Genomic DNA, 21,290 nt, shown 5'->3' on the forward strand with positions numbered 1-21,290 from the left:
GAACTGGGAAATAGCGGCCTGGCCAGGGCCCCGAGTGTAGTGATAGACAAGACAAAGTGTCATTCCTTTCATAGAATGTAGACGGACTTGAAAATTAAAAACGTGATGATGATTTTCTATCCTTTGTTACTAGTTTTGTCATTATAGCTTTGTTAGAAACATGGACTACAGAAAAAGACTTCAAGGCTATATTTTCTGATTTTTAGTGATATAGTGTGCCTGCAATCAGACTTTCACAATATGGGCGTTTATCAGGTGGAATTATCGTTTTAGTAAGAAATTCTGATTGATTTTGTCATTAATATTGTTACTTTTGAACCTGGTATATGCATTGTTTTCTCACGAGAAATGTTACATTTGGCTGATAATATTCTGTATGTCTTTTCATATGTACATCCTGAACGTTCCAGCTGGTATGAAAATAAGGAAAACAAGAATGGTATTGAATTACTTCTAAATGATATTTTGGAACCGTTTCTGCAATATCCAAATATTCCTATTGTTTTGATGGGAGACCTTAATGCAAGAACAGGCGAAAAAGTAGATCCTTTAGAAGATGACATTGGTCATGTGTGTTACTCAGATTATTTTCCAAGGTTCTGCCAACCAAGATATTCCTGCGATAAAGTAGTCAACATGTGTGGAACAAGTCTACTTGAGTTGTGCTTAGTATTAGACATTCACATAGTGAATGGTAGACTAGGTGCGGATAATCAAATAGGATAGTATACCAATATCAGCCCTAATGGTTGTAGTACCATTGATCATGTTGTATGCTCATCTGACTTTTTTTTTTATCATATATGTGATTTTGAGGTTGTGCCTCGATGTGACTCACTACATCTACCTGTAACTATGGCAACGCCTGTGGTAAAATGCTCCGCGGAAACGCAATCAACAGACCGCCGTGTTCGATACACCTGGGTGGAACAGTTCATACATAATAAAAAAATTGCCCAAAATTGCAACGAATTGGTGAAAAAAACGAGTTTAGAAGCTCTTACAGACATAGAGAAGAGTGTATCAACGTTTACGGAGGCAATTCTTTCAGCAGCATGTATGTTCAAAACAACTTGGAATAATAACAACAATCATCAACATATTTGTAAAACAAGAAACCCGTGGCATGATGATGACTGTCTGTTAATGAAACACGAATGCTGTCGTACACTGAACAAATTTAGAAAGACTAAAGACAATGAAGATTTGCTGAATTATCATCAAATTAGGAATGACTATAAGACTATTTGTAGAAAAAGACAAGGTGATTACACGGACAGTAAACGTACCACACTGGAACAAACTTCTGATTCAAAGACATTCTAGAAGAATATCAAGGACTTGCAGAATACGAAAAGTAACTATAATCCCATAGATTCAAAAGAATGGATGGAATACTTTGAAACTTTATTTGATCTACAATTGAAGAAGATAGTGATTACTTAAACGACGAAGCCAACCACTGATAATAGAAAGCTAGGAAATCTCAAAAGATTGGGATACAGGTGTTATTATCCCGTTTCACAAAAAGGCTCAAGATAAATCAAAGATAACTTTTGAGCTTTTAGTTTATTGAGTATTGTGTCTAAAGTGTTGACAAGAATATTAGATAATAGATTAGTTTTTTGGGGCAGATATGCATGACAAAATATCAGAATGGCAATCTGACTTGACAATTGACAATCTATTTATTTTAAATGCTATTATTAAAAAAATATTTAGGTATGTCTGGTCGTAAGTTATATGAAGCCTGTATAGACTCTTCAAAGGCGTTTGACTCCGTCCGTCGTTCTTATTTGTGGAAAGTATTTCGAAAGCACGAAGATGTCCAAAATGTTAAAGTCAATTGATGGTAATGTTACGTCATGTGTCAGAAGTAATAACCTGTTGTGAAACCAATTTCAATGTAATTTAGGTGTTAGACAAGGTTGCGTTTTAAGCCCCTCCTTATTTCATTTATTCAGAAATGAAATTGTACACACAATGGAACAGGAGCAACTATATGGAGTACAGTTACATCCTGATATTATAGTTTTATTATTAGTCTTTGCAGATGATTTGATATTAATTTCAGACACTATTGGGGGACTACAGAAGGAATTATCTATCTTAGATAAGTATTGAGTGGACTGGAGTATGTCAGTTAGTATTGAAAAAACAAAAATTGTAGTTTTTCAGAAAGGTTGGCGGCTAAAAAAAGTGAAAAATGGTACCTGAATGGACAACTTGTGGAAGTTAGACAAGGGTATAAATATTTAGCAGCAGGCTTTCATGGACACAAGTTTGAGCAACATAGCAGTTCAAGCTAAAATGGTACTAATCAACCTATTAAAATGCATTAATTGTTTACAACCTTATTTTCCAAAATTTCACCTATGTTACTGTATGGGTCAGAAATATGGGCATTCTATAAAATGGAAGAAGTTGAGAAAGTTCATTTATATGCGTGTAAATGTTTTTTGAATGTTAATCAATGTACATCAAGTAGCGCTGTATTTAGAGAATGTGGCAGTTTCCCTTTCCATATCATTGCAATGATGAGAGCTTTTAAATATTGCCAACGTTTAATGTGTATGCCGGGTAACTGCGTACCTAAAAAGTGTTATGAAATGATGTATTTATACAATAGTCAAGGAAAGAAGAATTGGGTTATTAATATTTGAACAACGTTATTTTCTCTCGGATTCGGCCATTTTTGATTATCCCAATCACCCGGTAATGTACACTGTCAGGTATTTTCTGCGATGTCATTTCAACGTTTGACCTGTTACCCCGATGTGATCTGTTTCTGTTGATAATCGAGATGGTTTATCTCTGACGTTGATGTTTTCTATTTACAGCAACGAGAATATGACCTTACTGCAGTGATCAGGTGTCGCGACGTCTTTCGTCGTAACTCTATTATTAATGGTTATGTTGTTGCTGTTGTTTCCAGACCATCAGTCGGCCACTTGAGACTTCATATTCAGATTACAGCCAGACAACCTCAGAATGTTAACGACAATAATACCTAGGCGCTCAGATGGCTGGTGATGTGCTGGTGTCGGATAGCGTGCATCGGGTGACACTGTATCTAAGGCCTTGTGCTTAATACGTTAGCTAGTCACGCCAAAGACCCAGTTCGATTCCTCACATGGCTACAAGTTCAGTTTCGCGTCACCCGCTGTGTCGTGATTGAGATGGTGCAAAAACGGCAGTATAAAACCCGACTCACTCACTCACCCTTTTGATAAAATAAGAGTCTGAATGCACAAACATTACGTTTGTTTTGTAGATTCCCGTATTTTATTGTTATCAGTATTTTATTATTTCCCGTATGACTAAAATAGTCTTGATACGATGTAATGGTCTTCAATTTCATATTTACATACGGGCTGGTCAGGTAGCCCAGTGGTTAAAGCGTTCTCTCGTCACGCCGAAGGCCCGGTTCGTTTCCGCGCATGGGTACAAATTGTGGAAGCCCATTTCTGGTGTCCCCCACTGTGATATTGCTGGAATATTGCTAAAGCGTCGTAAAACTATACTCACTCATAGTAACAAACAGTATAAAATCACCTTCATCTATCTTTTAATGGGCCGATACTGTTTTTTGTCTTCTGCTTAACTAACGTCTGAAGTGAACTTTAGATTTATTTGTCTCATAAGCGTTTGGCATGAGATTACATTTGTCTTATAATGTGATCCGTATTCAGAAAAAGTGTTGCGCAAACACCTGGTGTCATCACCAGTGAACCATCAGTGAACCATTATGTCTACCGGTATTTTGCATTTTTCGCATAATGGAATTATTTCGCCGGACAATCGAGACTTAATTGCTCTGACGTTGACGTTGTGACACCACAATTCGCTGTGCAGAGTTGTGTCCTTCGGACTCACCAGAAACCTATGATCGTGGGTTAGCATCCCGGTTCATCCTGATTATATTTCAAGGTTTGTCAAACACCATATCCGTGCTCGTGGGGTAAACCGCATCTGCATCACTTCATCACTTCGGGCTTTCCTCCTTAATCATAAATGACACGTCGTGATATAACTGAAATACTGTTCAAAGCATTACGCCTTTGTTTAATACAATGAGAACTTGCTTATGAGATTATTTATTTTTGGTACTTATTTATGTTGTATATTTGAAAGCCTTCATTTCTCATTTTAGCAAGATGCGTATTATGTGTTTCTGTAGACTTCATGTCTTGTTTCCTTGGACAAGTGGAACATATGTATAATCCGTGAACATAGCCACGTTCCTTCCGCGAACACCTGGTATCATCACTATTTGATAGTGATTTATAAACACATGCTCATAATATAGCGGGAATCGCACAATCGACTCTGTTTTGGCAGATATATCTGATGGACCAATGAAGATCCAGGTTAGAATAGTTCTTCAGCAACCCCCGCTTGCCGTAAAATGTGACTATGCTTGTCGTAAGAGGCGACTAACGGAATCGGGTGGTCGGGCTCGCTGACTTGGTTGATGCATGTCATCGTATCAATATTGCGTCAATCGATGCTCATGATGTCAATCACTGGATTGTCGTCATATAGCTGGAATATTTCTGAGTGCGGCGTTAAACAACAAACAATACTATACAATATATATTTCTCATGAATATGGAAAGGGTTTTGTCACTTTTATTAAGATAACGGATTAGGTTACATATGCATGAAGTCTTTATCATAAAATCTTCGCGTTATAATGATAATGGCCCACTGCCCTAAGGCGAGGTAATTCACTGTGCAGAATTGCCTCCCTTAGTCGTCCATTATCAATGATCGTGGGTTCGTATCCTATATTATCAGCATCTGGTAAATGCGTTCGGTCTTTGTCACTTTGAGTTTTGCGCTGACATGTATTTGTAATGTTGTTCAAAGGGGCGTTAAACACTTGCAATCACACACTGTATGGAGACTCCAAATGGATTTGGTAAGGAGAGGATTTAAAATGTTGTTTTGCTTAAAATAAGATGTATGTTTCAAGTTAATGCGTTTCATTAACACAATACCCATTGTAAGAACAATGTTATTTTTACGGTTCGAATCGTGATTCTAACAGCTAACTTTGTTTTTCAGTGTGTAACCAGACTCTGTATAACCTCAGTGGCGCAGTATCAAGTCCGTTCTACCCCCAGCTTTACTTCCCGAACGTCAATTGTGTCATAAGGATCGTATTGCCGTCAAAGTACAGGATACGTGTTAAGGTGATTGACCTTGACCTGGAACACGGCATAAACAAAGATTGCGTGTATGATAAGCTTCAGATCTATGATTCCCGCTTGAACAGAACAGGCAAAACCTGGTGCGGATCTACGGAGGGCTACTCCCAAAGCGACCTTCGATATGAATCAAGTGCCTCGGATATAACCATAGAATTTAAGTCTGATCACGTGAATGAATTCAAAGGATTTAATCTGACCTACTTGGGTGTACCATCTTGTCATAACGAAACCTTTAATACAAGCAATGGATCCGTGTCAAGTGTGAACTTTCCATCGTACTACCCCAATGGACAAGAGTGTTATTACACTATCAAAGTCGATGAACCTACTGAGAACATTGAACTGACGTTTGAGATGTTTTATACAGAATCGGACGACGATGCCCGTAAGAGAAATCACCTATGCAACAAAGACTACATCGAAGTGTTTGATGGCAAGGTCAAACACAGGGTTTGTGGTAACTGGCATGGTCAGGAACATCTGCTTATGTTCAGATCATTTGGGAGTACCTTGGTGTTCAAGTTCGTCTCAGACGAGCAGACCACGAAACCAGGTTTCTATGCAAAATGGCGGACGGTGGATAACAAAGGGGGCATCCCATGTGTTTCAACGTGGTTAGACACTGGAAACACTTGTTTCGAGATTATTTACCAGAGGCAGACCTGGTTCGAGAGTGACATCGACTGCCGTTCACGTGGGGGTCATCTTGCAACTATTGCAGATCTAGCAACGGAGGTATTACTCAGTGACCATTTGGAAAACAGGTAAATAGTGGTCGGTGTTGTACGTGTTGTGAGAGTATTAACTTCCATAGCGGAATCAATAGAAGTAACAGTGGTTTAAAAATAATATAAGTGTTTCTTACCAGGGGTTATATGTAAACGATCATCCACAATCAGATTTATGGTCAGCAATAGCAAAACCCTCTTTTAAAGGGCGTTCTGGAGTACTTAGATAGAAGCTCATCCACAATCAGATCCATGGTCAGCAATAGCGATACCCTCTTTTCAAGGGCGTTCTGGAGTAGATAGACGCTCACCCACAATCAGATCCATGGTCAGCAAAACCCTCTTTTAAAGGGCGTTCTGGAGTGCTTAGATAGAAGCTCATCCACAATCAGATCCATGGTCAGCAATAGCAATCCCCTCTTTTAAAGGGCGTTCGGGAGTGCCCAGATAGAAGCTGATCCACAATCAGATCCATGGTCAGCAATACCCTCTTTTAAAGGGCGTTCTGGAGTGCTTAGATAGAAGCTCATCCACAATCACATCCATGGTCAGCAATACCCTCTTTTAAAGGGCGTTCTGGAGTGCTTAGATAGACGCTCATCCACAATCAGATCCATGGTCAGCAAAACCCTCTTTGAAAGGGCCTTCGGGAGTGCTCAGATCTGCAGGTCAGTGTTCTGGAGTACCCAGAACATATTGTGTAAATGCGCATGAAAAGATGTAGCATTTATTGAAATGCTATATTACCCAGACAGACACGGGTAAAGGTGAAGTGAGGTTCAGTGCTTTTCAATTAGCATTATTATTATCTTCATGTTGATTGGCAATTCGTTTCACTCGTAGCAAGCTGGGATCGAAACTCACAAAGTTAATTCATTAGGGACTGAAAAACCATACTTCCATAGATTATTCTCTAAATACTGCGACAGTCAACGGTACCTGTAGTCAATGTTTTATTTATTACGGTGGTCGACAGATAGGCAGCATCTTGTGCGTATAGGCTTGCGCTAGAAATGCCAATGTGAGACGCTTTTCAAGAGTTTGCATGTAAATTCCAAGATAAATATATATACATTGTTCATAAAACGGCTCTATTACGAAACGTCCATGTATGGTGTTGTTTACTGTTCAGAAATCAGATACGGAGAACGGTTCTTTTGTGTTTTCTCGGAAACGCAAGTGAATGTCGTTACTTTCAGAATATGAAAATATGTTTAACATAATATTGGTGTTATGTATTATGTCTTCTCCCAAGTGTTTCTTTAAGATGTTTGCTGAACACTTTTTTATCTTGGTAACTTGAAATAGAGACCTTTCACAAGCTATCAGACATGTCATGAAATTGATATGTTTGAAAACAGCAGCATTCCCTTTGTATTCGTAAGTAGCACTAAATCCGTTTTACAACGTATACACAGCATATGGATCCTGTCGGTTTGCGTCGTGACATTTAGCGTGTATTTGATGCTATAGGTCATTAAATCCCTGGGTGTTTCACAACTATTCCATCAAAGCCTGTTGGGTTACTAGGAGATGAAATGGCTGATAACACATTCAGGTTGAATGTAGAATTATTATTTGCATTAGCTCTCCTTGAAACTGTTTCCTACAACACAAAGCACCGTCCAACCTTTTGTTGTGGTTTACAATAAGGGACTAAGTTTGTGAGGACGCAGACGCGGGTTTTATTATAATGGAGAGTTATAGAGCTCACTGCTTCAAGACATACATTCTTTCATCTGAAAGGACGAGACGAACAACATACTTATACTGATATAGTCGGAATCGTACAAAATCTTCAATATATTTTCACATTTTTATTATTTTTTTGTTTTATTATATCTATATGTTTTATTTTTGGGGGGAATGGGAGGGGTAAAATAATTTCCAGCATCTTTTTACAAATACACATATTCAAACTTGTGTCTACATGTATTTATCAAACATACTTTATGTGCAAAGGGTGCTTGTGATAGGACAGGACATGCTTACCATTTTCATGAACGCCTGGTGTCATGATTGATTTTCTGTGATGAATTTAAATAATTTTCATTGCTTTTTTGCCTTTTACGCTCAATGTATTGTGTTTCGTTGGAAACTGAAGACTGGATATTTAATTATCTAGCGTTGACGTTTATTTTGCATGAGAATGCATTGTTGGTATTTTGGGCTCGGCTCGTTTGTATATTTCGTTCATTTCTTTCACATCCGTGGGTGAGAAATTCATTTGAGATAACTGGTATCAAACATATGTGTGAGATCGAATTCCAGGCCCGTGATTGGCGGTGACCATGGTGATGACCAGAGACTACTTTCCTGGTCGTAAGTCATTGCTAAGTTACTCGTGCTTCAGTCGAATGTTCACCTACGCCCGTGAGAACGTTATGGCTTTAGAGTGTTACCCCTTGGATGACACAGCAACAAATATGTACCTCCTCATCAAAGACCACTTCGAGGTCAAATCAAATTCAAAATATATTACGCAGACATTACACTTCACAGTTTTTAATTCCGTGGGAAATTCCCTTTTTGTTATATCGTCCACTGTTATTTTAGGCAAAACTACTGAAAGTGACCTTTGAAAAGTACAGTAAAGTACGGTTATAACGAACTCAAAGGGACTGCTAATTTAAGTTCGTTATAACCGTAGTTCGTTATAAGCATATATATAGCATAATTATGGTCGGGACCAAAAAAGTAAGTTCGTTATATCCGTCAGGTCGTTATAAGCGTGTTCGTTATAACCGTAGTTTACTGTAGTTACATCGTAAATCTCGCACTTTTTTATTCATTACTAAATCATTCATGGCGTGTTACTGTATGTCTAAAAATCTAAATTTACTCGAAGAATGTAATTTCAAAATTAGCATATTAGTGATCACGGGTAGATTTCAATCTGTTTTCATCAAATCACCAATGAGAAATGTGAAACGTCGCTGATAAGCTGATAATCATATAGAATGTTTTGAAAAATACGCAAACACGAACGCTTAAGTGTACTTTCCGCCGGGGGCACGGGTGGACCAGTCGACTAAGGCGCCGCAATTCGATGTGCAGAGTTGCGTCCCTTTGGCACGCCAGAAACCTATGATTGTGGGTTCGAATCCCGGTTCGCCCCGATTATGTTTCTAGGTTTGTCAGCACCATACCCGTGCTCGTGGGTTTCACCGAAGTGGTAAATGTCTGAGACCTGCATCACTTGGGGCTTTCCTCCCACATTAAGCTGACACGCCGTGATATAACTGGAATACTGTTAAAAGCGGTGTTAAACACAACTCACTTAACTCACTGTACTTTCCGCCATATTGGATATAGCGTTTACAAAATCACATTTCACGTCTGACGCTTATGAGGCGCCTATTGCATCGCAAATATTTCAAACCCAGCTGCTATACATAATACATCCCTGAATTCCCCGTTCATTTTATAATCAACTGTGTTCGGAAAACTGTACTTGTTTGAAATGTAAACAAAGCAAGATTCAGATTTTACACTGAGAGGCATTCTCTCCTATTTTGAGAGATCCATTCGTCTGGTTGTTGCATATATTAGCTCACGTGTTTGTAGCTCACGTGTTTAATATTCACGGGAAGAGTATCGTAGCACAAATTAGGGAATTAAAACTAATTTACATCACAATGATCATGTAAATTCAACAAAAATCGTTAAAGTTTTCGTCCTGTGTGACGCCATGGCTGACGCACAATCACGCTCAACGAAGACGGTAGTTATCTGCATTTCCCGACTAATTCCCTTGGTTGCATTGGAAAACATAAAATAAATAATTGTACGCAGATTGTCAGACGCCGCTCTCAGCAATATTCTACCTAAATGACGGCAGTCTGTAAAAAACGAGTCTAGACCAGACAATCCAGTGATTGACATCATGAGCATCGATCCACGTAACTGGGATACGATGACATGCATCAACCAAGTCAGCGAGCCTGACCACCCAATACCGTTAATCGCCTCTTACAAAAAGCATAGTCGTCTTGTACGGCAAGCATGGGTTGCTGAAGACCTATTCTACCCTGGATCTTCAAACGTTTCGATACATTAGGTGCATGCGAAAGAGGTTTTAATTTCTATATGAAATAAAACGTGTCCCTGTGTCATCAATATGGGCCGGAGATATTCAAAAAGGATTATACCTTCCATGGAGATGCCGCGGCAGAACCAAAATCCAATGGGCACCTCAATTGTCGTGAGCGTTTGCTTGGTTGTTGTTTAACGCCGCACTCAGCAATATTCCACTTATATTGTAATAGTCTTCTGTATGGTATCCAGCAGCAGCATCTGGATAGACTACAGCGTGTTCAAAACACTGCTGCCAGACTTATCACACGGAAGTCAATGCGTGAACACATTACACCCGTCCTGAAAGAGCTGCACTGGCTACCTGTGAGACTCAGGATCGTGTTCAAGTTGATCATGTTTGTCTACAAATCGATCCATGGGCTATCCCCAGTATACCTCCAGGAACTCACTGCCCTTTACCAACCTGGCCGAATACTGAGATTTGCAAACAAACTACAGCTTGCTGTTCCACCAACCAGCAGAACAACATATGGCGCCGAACCTTCCGAAAAGCAGGTGCAACTCTATGGAATGCACTGCCCATTGATGTCAGGGGATCTGAAGATGTCAACACCTTTAGATCAAAACTCCAGACCATGCTCTTCAAAAGAGCATACGACTGAGCGCTCTTGAGCAGGCAGTATGTCTGGATAGGTAGCGCTATATAAATGCGTAATTTGAATTTGAATTTGAATATATGACGGCGGTCTTTCACTAATCGAAACGATCCAGTGATTGATATCATGAGCATCGATCTACGCAATAGGGATACGATGACATGCATCAACCAAGTCAGCGAATCTGACCACCTTATCCTATTAATCGCCTCTTACGACAAGCATAGTACCTTATACGGCAAGCATGAGTCGCTGAAGACCTATTCTCAAAAGTATCACTGGATTGTCTGGTCTTGACTCGATTATTTTCAGACCGCCATCATATAGCTGGAATATTGCTGAGTGTGGCGTTAAACAACAAACAAACAAACATTTTATTGTGATCAATGCACTTGACAAATTCGCCACCATAGCTTCTTATTGGAAGTGACGTCACCAGCACCATCTCTCTTAGCACTAACAACAGCACATAATAGCGCTCACGCATAAGCTAGGAATCGACATCCAATCAAAATACCTCTTTTGAACAAGGGTTATGCAGAGCTCACCCGAGCGAGCCCTCGATTTATTTAAACATATGAAAATACTATCATAAATATTTTTGGCTGAAAAAGATGATTTCCAGAGTTTAAGACGAGGGAAATGACGTCATGAATGCTACAAGACGCCCCGGTTGAAAATCTTATAATGGCTGTTTCCATAAATCATTAACTATCGTTTAAATCTGATTTGTATGGACCTACCAGTCAAATAAAATTTAACTATTCAGTACTTGTAGACCATGGGTCATATTGTACCAGATAAAATAGTACAATTCAATCCCGGCCTCAAGAAATACGGCGAATGGTTCCATTTATCATAACGGAATGGCGTTATGACAAACTTCACCAAGGTCGCTTTAAGCTTATAGATATGTTTAAACTCGAATCAAAATAATATCTGTCGTCTAAGCTTGCAATGAGGCCCTGTGTGGTAACTACAGCCTTATGCCATACCTTCTCTCGCTCTTATCTATATTTCGATCCGTTATCCATGGAAAAAGTCAAACGTATATTGTATATTTATCAGCATTTTCCGCATTGTATGTAGTTATATATACAGTGATATTAGACTGCGGTGGATTTCATACTACAATTATTCTATGAGTAGTAATGGTACGATTTACTCAAACAATTTTCCTTAATGTTATCAATTTCAGTACATCCAGGTACTCTATACATGTCATGTGTTATGAGTGAGTGAGTATGGTTTTACGCCGCTTTTAGCAATATTCCAGCAATATCACGGCGGGGGACACCAGAAATGGGCTTCACACATTGTACCCATGTCGGGAATCGAACCCGGGTCTTCGGCGTGACGAGCGAACGCTTTAACCACTAGGCTACCCGACCGCCCCCATGTGCTATGTGACCATATATGCTATCAATGTCATATTGTCCTGAATGGAAATTAGAAAATGGAAACATACAGAAATTCTGCAAATTCGAAAACAAATATTGCGATTGTTCGAATGATATACTTTGGAACCTGGTTAATCTGAACCATCTTGTTTCAAAGTCTGATTGAAATGCAAGGAGTCTGTGTAAGCCAGTAGACTGTATCATGTGTTGTTTAATGTAGATTATAACAGGTGACGAATGTTTGACGTACTGTCTTACCTCCACTGCTTCAGCAACTGCACAAAGCCCGATGATGCTTTCTGGATAGGGGCCAGCGACCAGGTGTACGAATCGGATTTCTATTGGACAGATGGATCTAAAGTCAAGTTCTCAAGTGAGTGCCTTCGTTATGTAACTGTTGCGCACAGATCCTTCCCCGTCTTAAGCCTAACTCTGTAATGACTGGATAGAAATATATAAAACATGTACGTCCGTGCAGAAAGGAGTCTAGCCGCTGCAATTCGCTGTGCAGATTTGCGTCCCACGGGGACCGATCATTTGATATTATAGGGACAGCTTGTAATTTTGTACTGAGACTAGATATGTTTTCAGCTACAGCCACAAAACCATATATACTAGCCACATTAAGAAACTGTGCACGGAGAAAATATAGATATAAGGGCACACCGTCCATATATGAAATATAGGTTTGAACACAGCAATCATTGGAGACATTCAAACGCTCATGCACGTGCCATGCGATATGACGTCATTGATGGGTGTCTATGGACGTGCAATGTGTTACTTCACGTGCATCCTGTGCAGCTGTACACAGCATGTGCAACTCAAAATTCGCTGTCACTTTGGAAAGCATGATCTGTGGTCATTCAAAAATTCAAAACTTCTCAGGCGCAGACACAAGCATATCACAAGCAAATCATGCCAAGATTGACAGCTGCACAGCGTCATGAAGTCATTGGAATGATCCGAGCGGGAATGAGGCAACAACAGGTGGCAACACATTTCCAATGCCATCGTAACACGATATCGGCATTGGTGAGGCGTTATCAGAACACAAATGACGTTGCCGACCACCCACGTTCAGGACGTCCCCGAGTAACGACGCCAAGACAGGACAGATGGATTCGAGTTACACATCTCCGACACAGGTTCCAAACGGCAGTAACGACGTCCCAGACAATTCCTGGACTGCGCCGTATCCATCCCAACACTGTCAGGAATCGTTTACGTCAGTACGGGATTCGACCAGGACGCCCTGCCATTCGCCCCATCCTGACACACCGTCATCGAGTCAACCGTCTAAGATGGTGTCGAAATCATGTTCGCCAACCTCGAATATGGTGGAGAAATGTTGTCTTTACAGATGAATCGAGGTTCAACATTTTCCACAGTGACGGGCGCCAACATGTCTACCGGCGTTTGGGAGAACGTTATGCACGCAACTGTATTGTGGAGAGGATTTGGGGTGGGATAACAGCACGGCACCGAACCCCTTTGGTGGTTGTTCAGGGCAATCTCACCGGTGTTGGCTACAGAGTTCAGATTCTGAGGCCTGTGGTCATTCCTTTCCTGCAACGTCATGGCCCGGGATTGACATTTCAACAGGACAACGCTCGTCCTCACACGGCTAGGGTCGCAATGGATTTCCTTTACCATAACAATGTCATGTTGCTGCCATGGCCTGCAATTTCTCCAGATCTCTCCCCAATAGAGCATGTGTGGGATGAAATGGAGCGCCGTCTGCGTCGCCTTCCACATCCTTCTGATAACGTCCGTGACTTGGCACAGGATTTGAGGAGGATATGGCAGGCCATTCCCCAGGCCTTCCATGCCCATTTGGTGGACTCCATGCGTCGCCGATGCACTGCTGTGATTCACGCACAGGGTGGTCATACCCGTTATTGACTTTGTGACTTTGTCGTATGACCCCCTACTCAATTTGGATCTTCTGACGTCATCGTAACAGATGTTGTTCAGGTCCCGTTGACATTTTCTTATGGTCCGATCATTCAGCTGCTACAGCGTCTGCATCATTTTGTTCTTGCTGTGTTGTATTTCATTCCAGAATATATTTTCTCCGTACACAGTTTCTTTATGTGGCTAGTATATATAATTCTTTAAAACCTTGAGCCTGATTTTTTAAGGAAAAACACCTTGCAACAATGCTGTTGTTTTTTCTAATGTCTAAAGCATTAATTTTCGGGACAATTTATTGTTTTCGTTAAAATCCCAGCCCACCCCTGCTTCCATAAGAACATGGTCGGTCCCAAAGTGGTAAAATCTGAGACTTGCATCGTGGGATTTCCTCCCAATTCAAGCTGACGCCTTCTTAAATGAATACTGCTTAAAGCTGCTTCATGCCTTTGCTTAATGCAATTAGAACTTCCTTGTCTTGTCATGTCGATCAGACTGACTTTGCATGGCAACTGTTCGTCAATGTATTCCAATTCTGTTTTCTCTTTTTGTGTTTGCACATCTTCTCATCATGAAACGCGTGATTCCACTCAGCAGATGTTAGGACATGGTTTGAACTGGCGAGTATAAATCTTCTTTTTGTCAACAGATTGGTTCCAGGGTTGGCCTCATTTTGGATATGCAAATCGTCAACCGAGTGATGACGGCTTGTCAAATGAAGACTGTGTGGAACTGAGAACAACCTTCAATTATCCCCACAAGGGACGGGGAAGTGATCGAAAGTTCTGGTGGAATGACCGGATCTGCAACGTGAAGAACCCGTATGTCTGCCAGTGCTACAGAAATGGTGAGAAATGTTTCGTTAAACCTTTAAAATGAGTAATAAGTCTATGTTTGTTTCTGAGTTGGGACATTTTAGGCTTATACACAATGGTTAAATCATGCACAGTATGAATTTTCGTTATTTATTGTTCATTTTATTACACCCCAAACTAAAAAGGTGGGGGTATATAGTTTTACCAAGGAATTCCGTCCGTCCGTCCGTCCGTCCGTCCTTCCCCGAACATTTTTTTGTTTGACTTGAAAACTACTGCATAGATTCTTTTCAAACTTGGTGAATTATTTTTGTACCATTAGGAGGTGCAGTGGGAAGTTTGATTTCAATATTTGGATTTTCTGAGAATATACCGCTTTTAAATTTGTGTACTTGGAATTTTTTCACTGAAAAAGGTTGACCTATAACTTGAAAACTGCTACATGGTTTCTTTTCATATCTAGGGAACAGTTTCAATATGTGACATTGTGTGAAGCCCATTTCGGTTGTCCTCCGCTGTGATGTTCCTGGATACCATACTCAATCACTCACCCACCCAGCCACCCACCCACACACTCACTCACTCACTCACTCACTCACCCTACCACCCCACACACACTCACTCACTCACTCACCCACCCACCCACCCACCCACTCACTCACTCACTCACTCACTCACTCACTTTCTCACTCATTCACTCACTCACTCACCCACCCACCCACCCACCCACTCACTCACTCACTCACTCACTCACTTTCTCACTCATTCACTCACCCACTCACTCGGATGGTTGTACACTCTTGACCACTACGCATCACGATAACGATTTCTGTCGTTTCACGAATATTTTTTTTCGCTCATGTTTATATATTCTTCTATCTTAAACATCCACCAAATATCCACATTGACAGTGAGAAATATAGTATCCATATCATAGTTAGTCAGACCAACAAAATATGATCATGCTGTAGTGTTGACAAAATATCAATGAACCCGCAGACACTTTCAGGGCAGTTATAACAACACCTGCCTCCCAATCTATCTTCCCATTGTGTGGAATAATCTGTTCTTTGTACCAGAATACTCATTTCGGAACGACTAGGCAGTATGGCGTTGGTTAGTACCTAAAGTGTGACTTGTGATCACTGAATAATAGATAATTATGTCTTCGTCATTTGCAAATGTAGGCATGCAGCCGTCATTACTGTCACCATTGATCCCGATATGACATCTAATTAGTGTAATTACCCATGGAAGATGGGCAGCGCGAAGACTACGATACATAATAGCATGTGCCCTGAATAGATACGGACTTTGTACTGATGAGAGACATCGGATAAGATATTGCATTCCTTTGTGTCATGTTACATTTGTTTTGATCAAAAATGCTTGAAACATCGTTTGTCCTCTGATTTTTAACTAATCAAAAATAGTTCAGTAGACATTCTCGATGTCCGTCTCTAACAAAACTCACTCACTCAGTCGTACTGTTATTCATAGACACGTGAAGTACCGGGTTAATCATCTTCAGCAACCCATGCATGTCGTAAGGGGCGACTAACGGGATCGGGTTGTCATTCTCGCTGACTTGGTTCATGAATGTCATCGTATCCCACTTGCGTAGATCGATACTCATGATGTCAAGCACTGGGTTGTCTGGTCCATATTTGATTATTTACAGACCGCCGTCATATAGCTGAAATATTGCTCAGTGAGGCGTTAACAAACAAACAAAACGAACTCAGTCCTAAGAAACAACACAACGCTATATATTGTACTATAACAATAACTCAGAAACATATGGTAAAACTGTAGGTCCCCAGCAACCGATGGCGAGCATAGGAGGCAACTAAACAGATCGGAGGGTCAGGCTCGGCGACTTGCTTCATTGTATGTCATCGTATCCCAGTTGCGTGGATCGATGCTCGTGGATTGCTTTGTACGTACGCGGTTATTTAGAGACTACATCAGTCAGTGCGGTGAAAAACAACATGCAAATATAAGAACGCACACGAAGAGAAAGGAATAAATCCTGATATATTTGAGTTTCCTGCGTTCTTGGAGAGAGGAAGTTCCTGACTCTTCAGGTCGTTAATGTAGCCAAATTTAACTGGTGATTTACCAAGTTTATACGGTCAGGATGCCTTTATACAAATGACAACCCACAAGTCTTACCAAGTGGGGAATAGGGAGGAGGCGAGGTGCAGCTTTTATCAATACATATAGCCCCATAAATCGATCTGAAAGCTGCATGTAACTTGATCCTCCTACTACGTGTCATGCTGCGTGGAAGGAAGAGAACGCCTGATTTGCCACTTGTTCAGCTGTATGCTTTCATGTCTCACAATATAATATTTACAGAACACACAATGATTGTCGTCTGGATTCTATTCTTCCACACACGCGATCATCCGGGTTAGAATTGGTCTTCAGCAACCGATACATGTAAGACGATGCTTGACGATGAAGGTGACAAACAGGATCGGGTGGACCGCCGTCATATAGCTGGAATATTAGTGATGCGGCGTTAAACAACAAAACAAAACTAATCTTTTTTTTCAACTAACGATGTCATATAAGCCCGAGAAGCATGCCTCATTAAGCTTGGACGAAACATATCGAGCATTTTACGCGTCTGTCCCTTTATCAAGATCAAATGACAATCGACTAGCGTGTGGCACGCGACTGAAGACATAATGTTGCCAGATATTAAACAGGTCAGCTGTTCATGCGAAGAGGATAAAATGGTATCGTTCATTTAAGTGTCAATCTAATCTTTAGGTCTTGGTTGTTTTTTTAATTTTAGATATGAGTTTCAATCAAATTTATGGCTATTTTTTCATTCTGTGAATAGCTGCAATATTGCTAATGCTAATAGCTAGTCTCACAATGAAGCCCGTGAAGATCCCGGTTAGAACAGGTCTTCAGCAACCTATGCGTGTCGTGAAAGGCGTCTTTGCTTGTCGTAAGAGGCGGCTCACGGGATCATGTGGTCAGGTTCGCTGACTGGTTGTTGCATGTCATCGTATACCAGTTGCGTGGATGGATGCTCATGATGTCAGTCACTGGATTGTCTGGTCCAGACTCGATTATTTAAGTGCGAAAAGTGAAACGTGTACGCTATTAATAACCCACATAAATCGCAGATGCTTGAACTGCACTTTGCCTTTATTTCGAACTGCCGTCATTAGCCAAACCTCATTCTGATAACTGAAGCCACTTTCACATCCATAAAAAGTGAATTTAAGTGAGAGAGAACATTTTACATGTCCCCTCACTGCAATGATGGGGCAATGTGTTGTCGCCCCCGTGAGGTGCACCATTTGTCTCGTGCAGGATTAGCGTGTAACGTTTGGAAATCACGTGCAGAATATCGTGATAAGAATAAAGACACTGTGGTAACACTTGGCTGATTGTTAGTTTTGTCATAAAGTGGCGCACATTGGAAACACCTCTTCTTAACAAACATACTTCTCTATATGTTTCTATGGTTCGCGTTTCTGTTGGCGGTGAGTATACACAGAATATCCTGCTATAACCTGTCTGCCCCAAAGCTGCGTGGTGTTTGTTTACACAGCAACGCCGATGTGTTAGTTCATATTTCCAATTGAAAACAATGTCGAGAATGTGTGGACAGGTGATAGCACTTAGAGTGCAAATGATGGATCGACTGAAAGATGATAATGAGCGATGTGACACTGTATGGGCTGTATAGTCAGTCACCTGATCTCCTGTGTCTTTCTTGTCTTGTGACAAAGTGAAAGTGACTAGGCAAGGCTGTCAATAACATGAGCGTGTGTGTGTGTGTGTGTGTGTGTGTGTGTGTGTGTGTGTGTATTCATGTGCAGAACATGTCTGAGTCTATTAAATGCCACCTTGTGGCAAGCATTTGAGATCGGGCACTCATGCCAAATCAACAACAACACACTCGAGATATAGTCGGCACGATTGGATATATATTATTAAGGTCCGACCATCCCAGATGTTTCGGCGGGTGGGATTTTTGTTACAGACTACAAACTTTCGTCAGAACATCCAGCATGTCTTGGAAACGATTTGGTTTTTTTTGTGTGTGTGTGTTGTTGTTGTTTTTTAAAACAATACAGCCTCATCTTCTATACCTCCCGGCTCACATTTCTGTAAACCTTTACTGTCCACTGGATCCATCGATTCTATCGATCTCAAATTATACGTCCCTGATTTTCATTAACATTTGACTGACCAATCAAACGTCGATATAAGGAAATGGGTAAGGAGGGCCACCGCCAGTTTTTATTGACGTGAAGACTTCCTCTCCATCAAAAATATTTTGAGAGCTTATGTGTCAGTCAATTTTTCAATGTTGATTTTCTCGCAAACTCTATCGTAATCAATGGTACTGTTGTTGATACCGCCAACCCAACATTGAGGATGGTTTGTAACACGCATTCTGATTGGTCAGTATATCAGAAGTATGTCAGGGGATATATAGAGGATGATATTGCCTGATCTTCGACAATAACACATCGTAACATTGTGGCTGTGAATGTATGTGTAAAATAATTAGGAGATAAACATACTGAGAGTGTTTTCGATGTAGAGCTAGGTTACCCGGAGATTTAACAGCGCTAAATTGAATTTGGAATCGAACGCGGGTTTTCTGCACGAAATGTATTGCCATACATCCATTGAATATTGTAGAAACCGCAACTTTGCATTTTGTAACCTATAATTGTGGATATAATTATCTAAATATGCCAACCAACAATGACTAAAAAAGTACTAGTCTATGAATATTAGCTTACGCGATGATGCGAACGTCAAATCGGATGTTTCAATCGGAGGGGGTATAATGTGATTTAACCACCTCTGATTGACCAATCAGAATTGAGTAATCTCCAAATTCATGGTAGAATTGCAGTTAATTAGGAAAAAAACGGAAGAAATTTTTAATGAAACAAGGGGGTCGAATTTCTATAAAATTTCTTTACATATAAATCCCATGATATATACTAATTTGTCTGCACATTTAAAGTGACGTTCTGTGACAACACGAATCCACTATGAGCAGCCTTGTTGAGAAGGAAGGAAAGCAAACTCACCCACCATCATGCGAATCACGTCCATCTTCCTCTTTAATTATAGACAACCAAGGGGCGGTCGAGTAGCCTAGTGGTTAAAGCGTTCGCTCGTCACGCCGAAGACCCGGGTTCGATTCCCGACATGGGTACAAAGTGTGAAGCTCATTTCTGGTGTCCCCCGCCGTGATATTGCTTGAATATTGCTAAAAGCGGCGTAAAACCATACCCACTCACTGAAAACCCAGTGCCCTGTTCCTATGCCCGATATTAGCATTAAGGCAATGTAACTACATGTTAAAATTGAAGTAAGGCAGGACGACACTCGCCTTGATAAACTGACCCTTGGTAGGCATCATCAGTCACAGCGATGTCAACTGATTGGCTTCGTAAACTGTTCATCGTGAAAAATTGACTTAGCTTGTGGAAATGTTATAAGCTCACCTCAATGTGGCGTTGCTCGTAAAGGAAAGGTTTATGATGTTGAACCTTTGCATGGTTGATCCAAGCAGCGGTGTCTCGAGCCGACATAATTTTAATCGGTATAAATCGATCGTATGAACCGGCATGCCCAGTACATGTACAGTTATTGCGTGTGCGAGCGCAGCGGGTGCATATCGCGAGCAATGTTTTCTCTCCTCAAAACAAATGGTAAAGCCACGGAGCCGTGTGATTAATAAAGGGATTTTTTTTTATTTGGCGGCTAACTAGTGACTGTATAATTTGTACATGATGGATCATGTTGCTACTACAATAACACCAATGGTAGTGGACCGTCCGGGTTCCCGAGGGGAACAATTACATGCTAATTACAGCGAGGTTCGAGTCTCAACCCGTGAAGATTCCGGAGTAGAATAGGTCTTCAGCAACCCATACTTGCCGTAAAAGGCGACTATGCTTGTCGTAAAAGGCGACTAACGGGATCGGGTGGTCAGGCTCGCTGACTTGGTTGATACATGTCATCGATCCCATTTGCGTGGATCGAGGCTCATGATATCAATCACTAGATTATTTACAGACCGCCGTCATATAACTGGAATATTGCTGAGTGCGCCGTTAAACAACAAACCAACCAAACCAACCAATCGAGTCTCAATAATGTTCAGGCCAGTCTCGTGTCTCCTTCGATACTTTGCTGAACAAAAACAACTAGTTGAATGAACACAAACACTTTAGGAATACAAACAATCACTTTTGTACTTGTTTTCCTTGGTTATGATGAGAAATTCAAATTCAAATGACGGTTATAGCCATAACTTGCAAGGGGCTACAGAGTGTGTCAGACATGACATGAATCAAATACCATTTTCAACAACAAAAAATCCGACTGATATCAAGGTTGCAACGACGAATCCCATGTTATCACAATGCAATTAAATTTTCTATGTATTCATTGAAATTCTTGCATTCCGATTAGCTGAATTGGTCACGTGTTATTGCATTCATTTGCCAATGAATGAAAAACA

The 21,290-nt window shown here is 40.7% G+C and overlaps 1 protein-coding gene across 1 annotated transcript in view; it reads left to right on the forward strand.

Moving 5' to 3' along the window:
• Positions 1-21,290, forward strand: part of LOC139451906 (uncharacterized) — a 75,206-nt gene that overhangs the window by 22,984 nt on the left and 30,932 nt on the right. The window contains exons 6-8 of the mRNA XM_071233197.1: positions 5,071-5,980; positions 12,311-12,411; positions 14,602-14,799. Coding sequence (XP_071089298.1) covers positions 5,071-5,980; positions 12,311-12,411; positions 14,602-14,799 — 1,209 coding nt within the window. The remainder of the gene's footprint in view (positions 1-5,070; positions 5,981-12,310; positions 12,412-14,601; positions 14,800-21,290) is intronic.

The sequence above is a fragment of the Haliotis cracherodii genome, unplaced genomic scaffold (genome assembly GCF_022045235.1).
Source record: "Haliotis cracherodii isolate W230 unplaced genomic scaffold, xgHalCrac1.p SCAF_10, whole genome shotgun sequence".
Lineage (NCBI taxonomy): Eukaryota > Metazoa > Mollusca > Gastropoda > Lepetellida > Haliotidae > Haliotis > Haliotis cracherodii.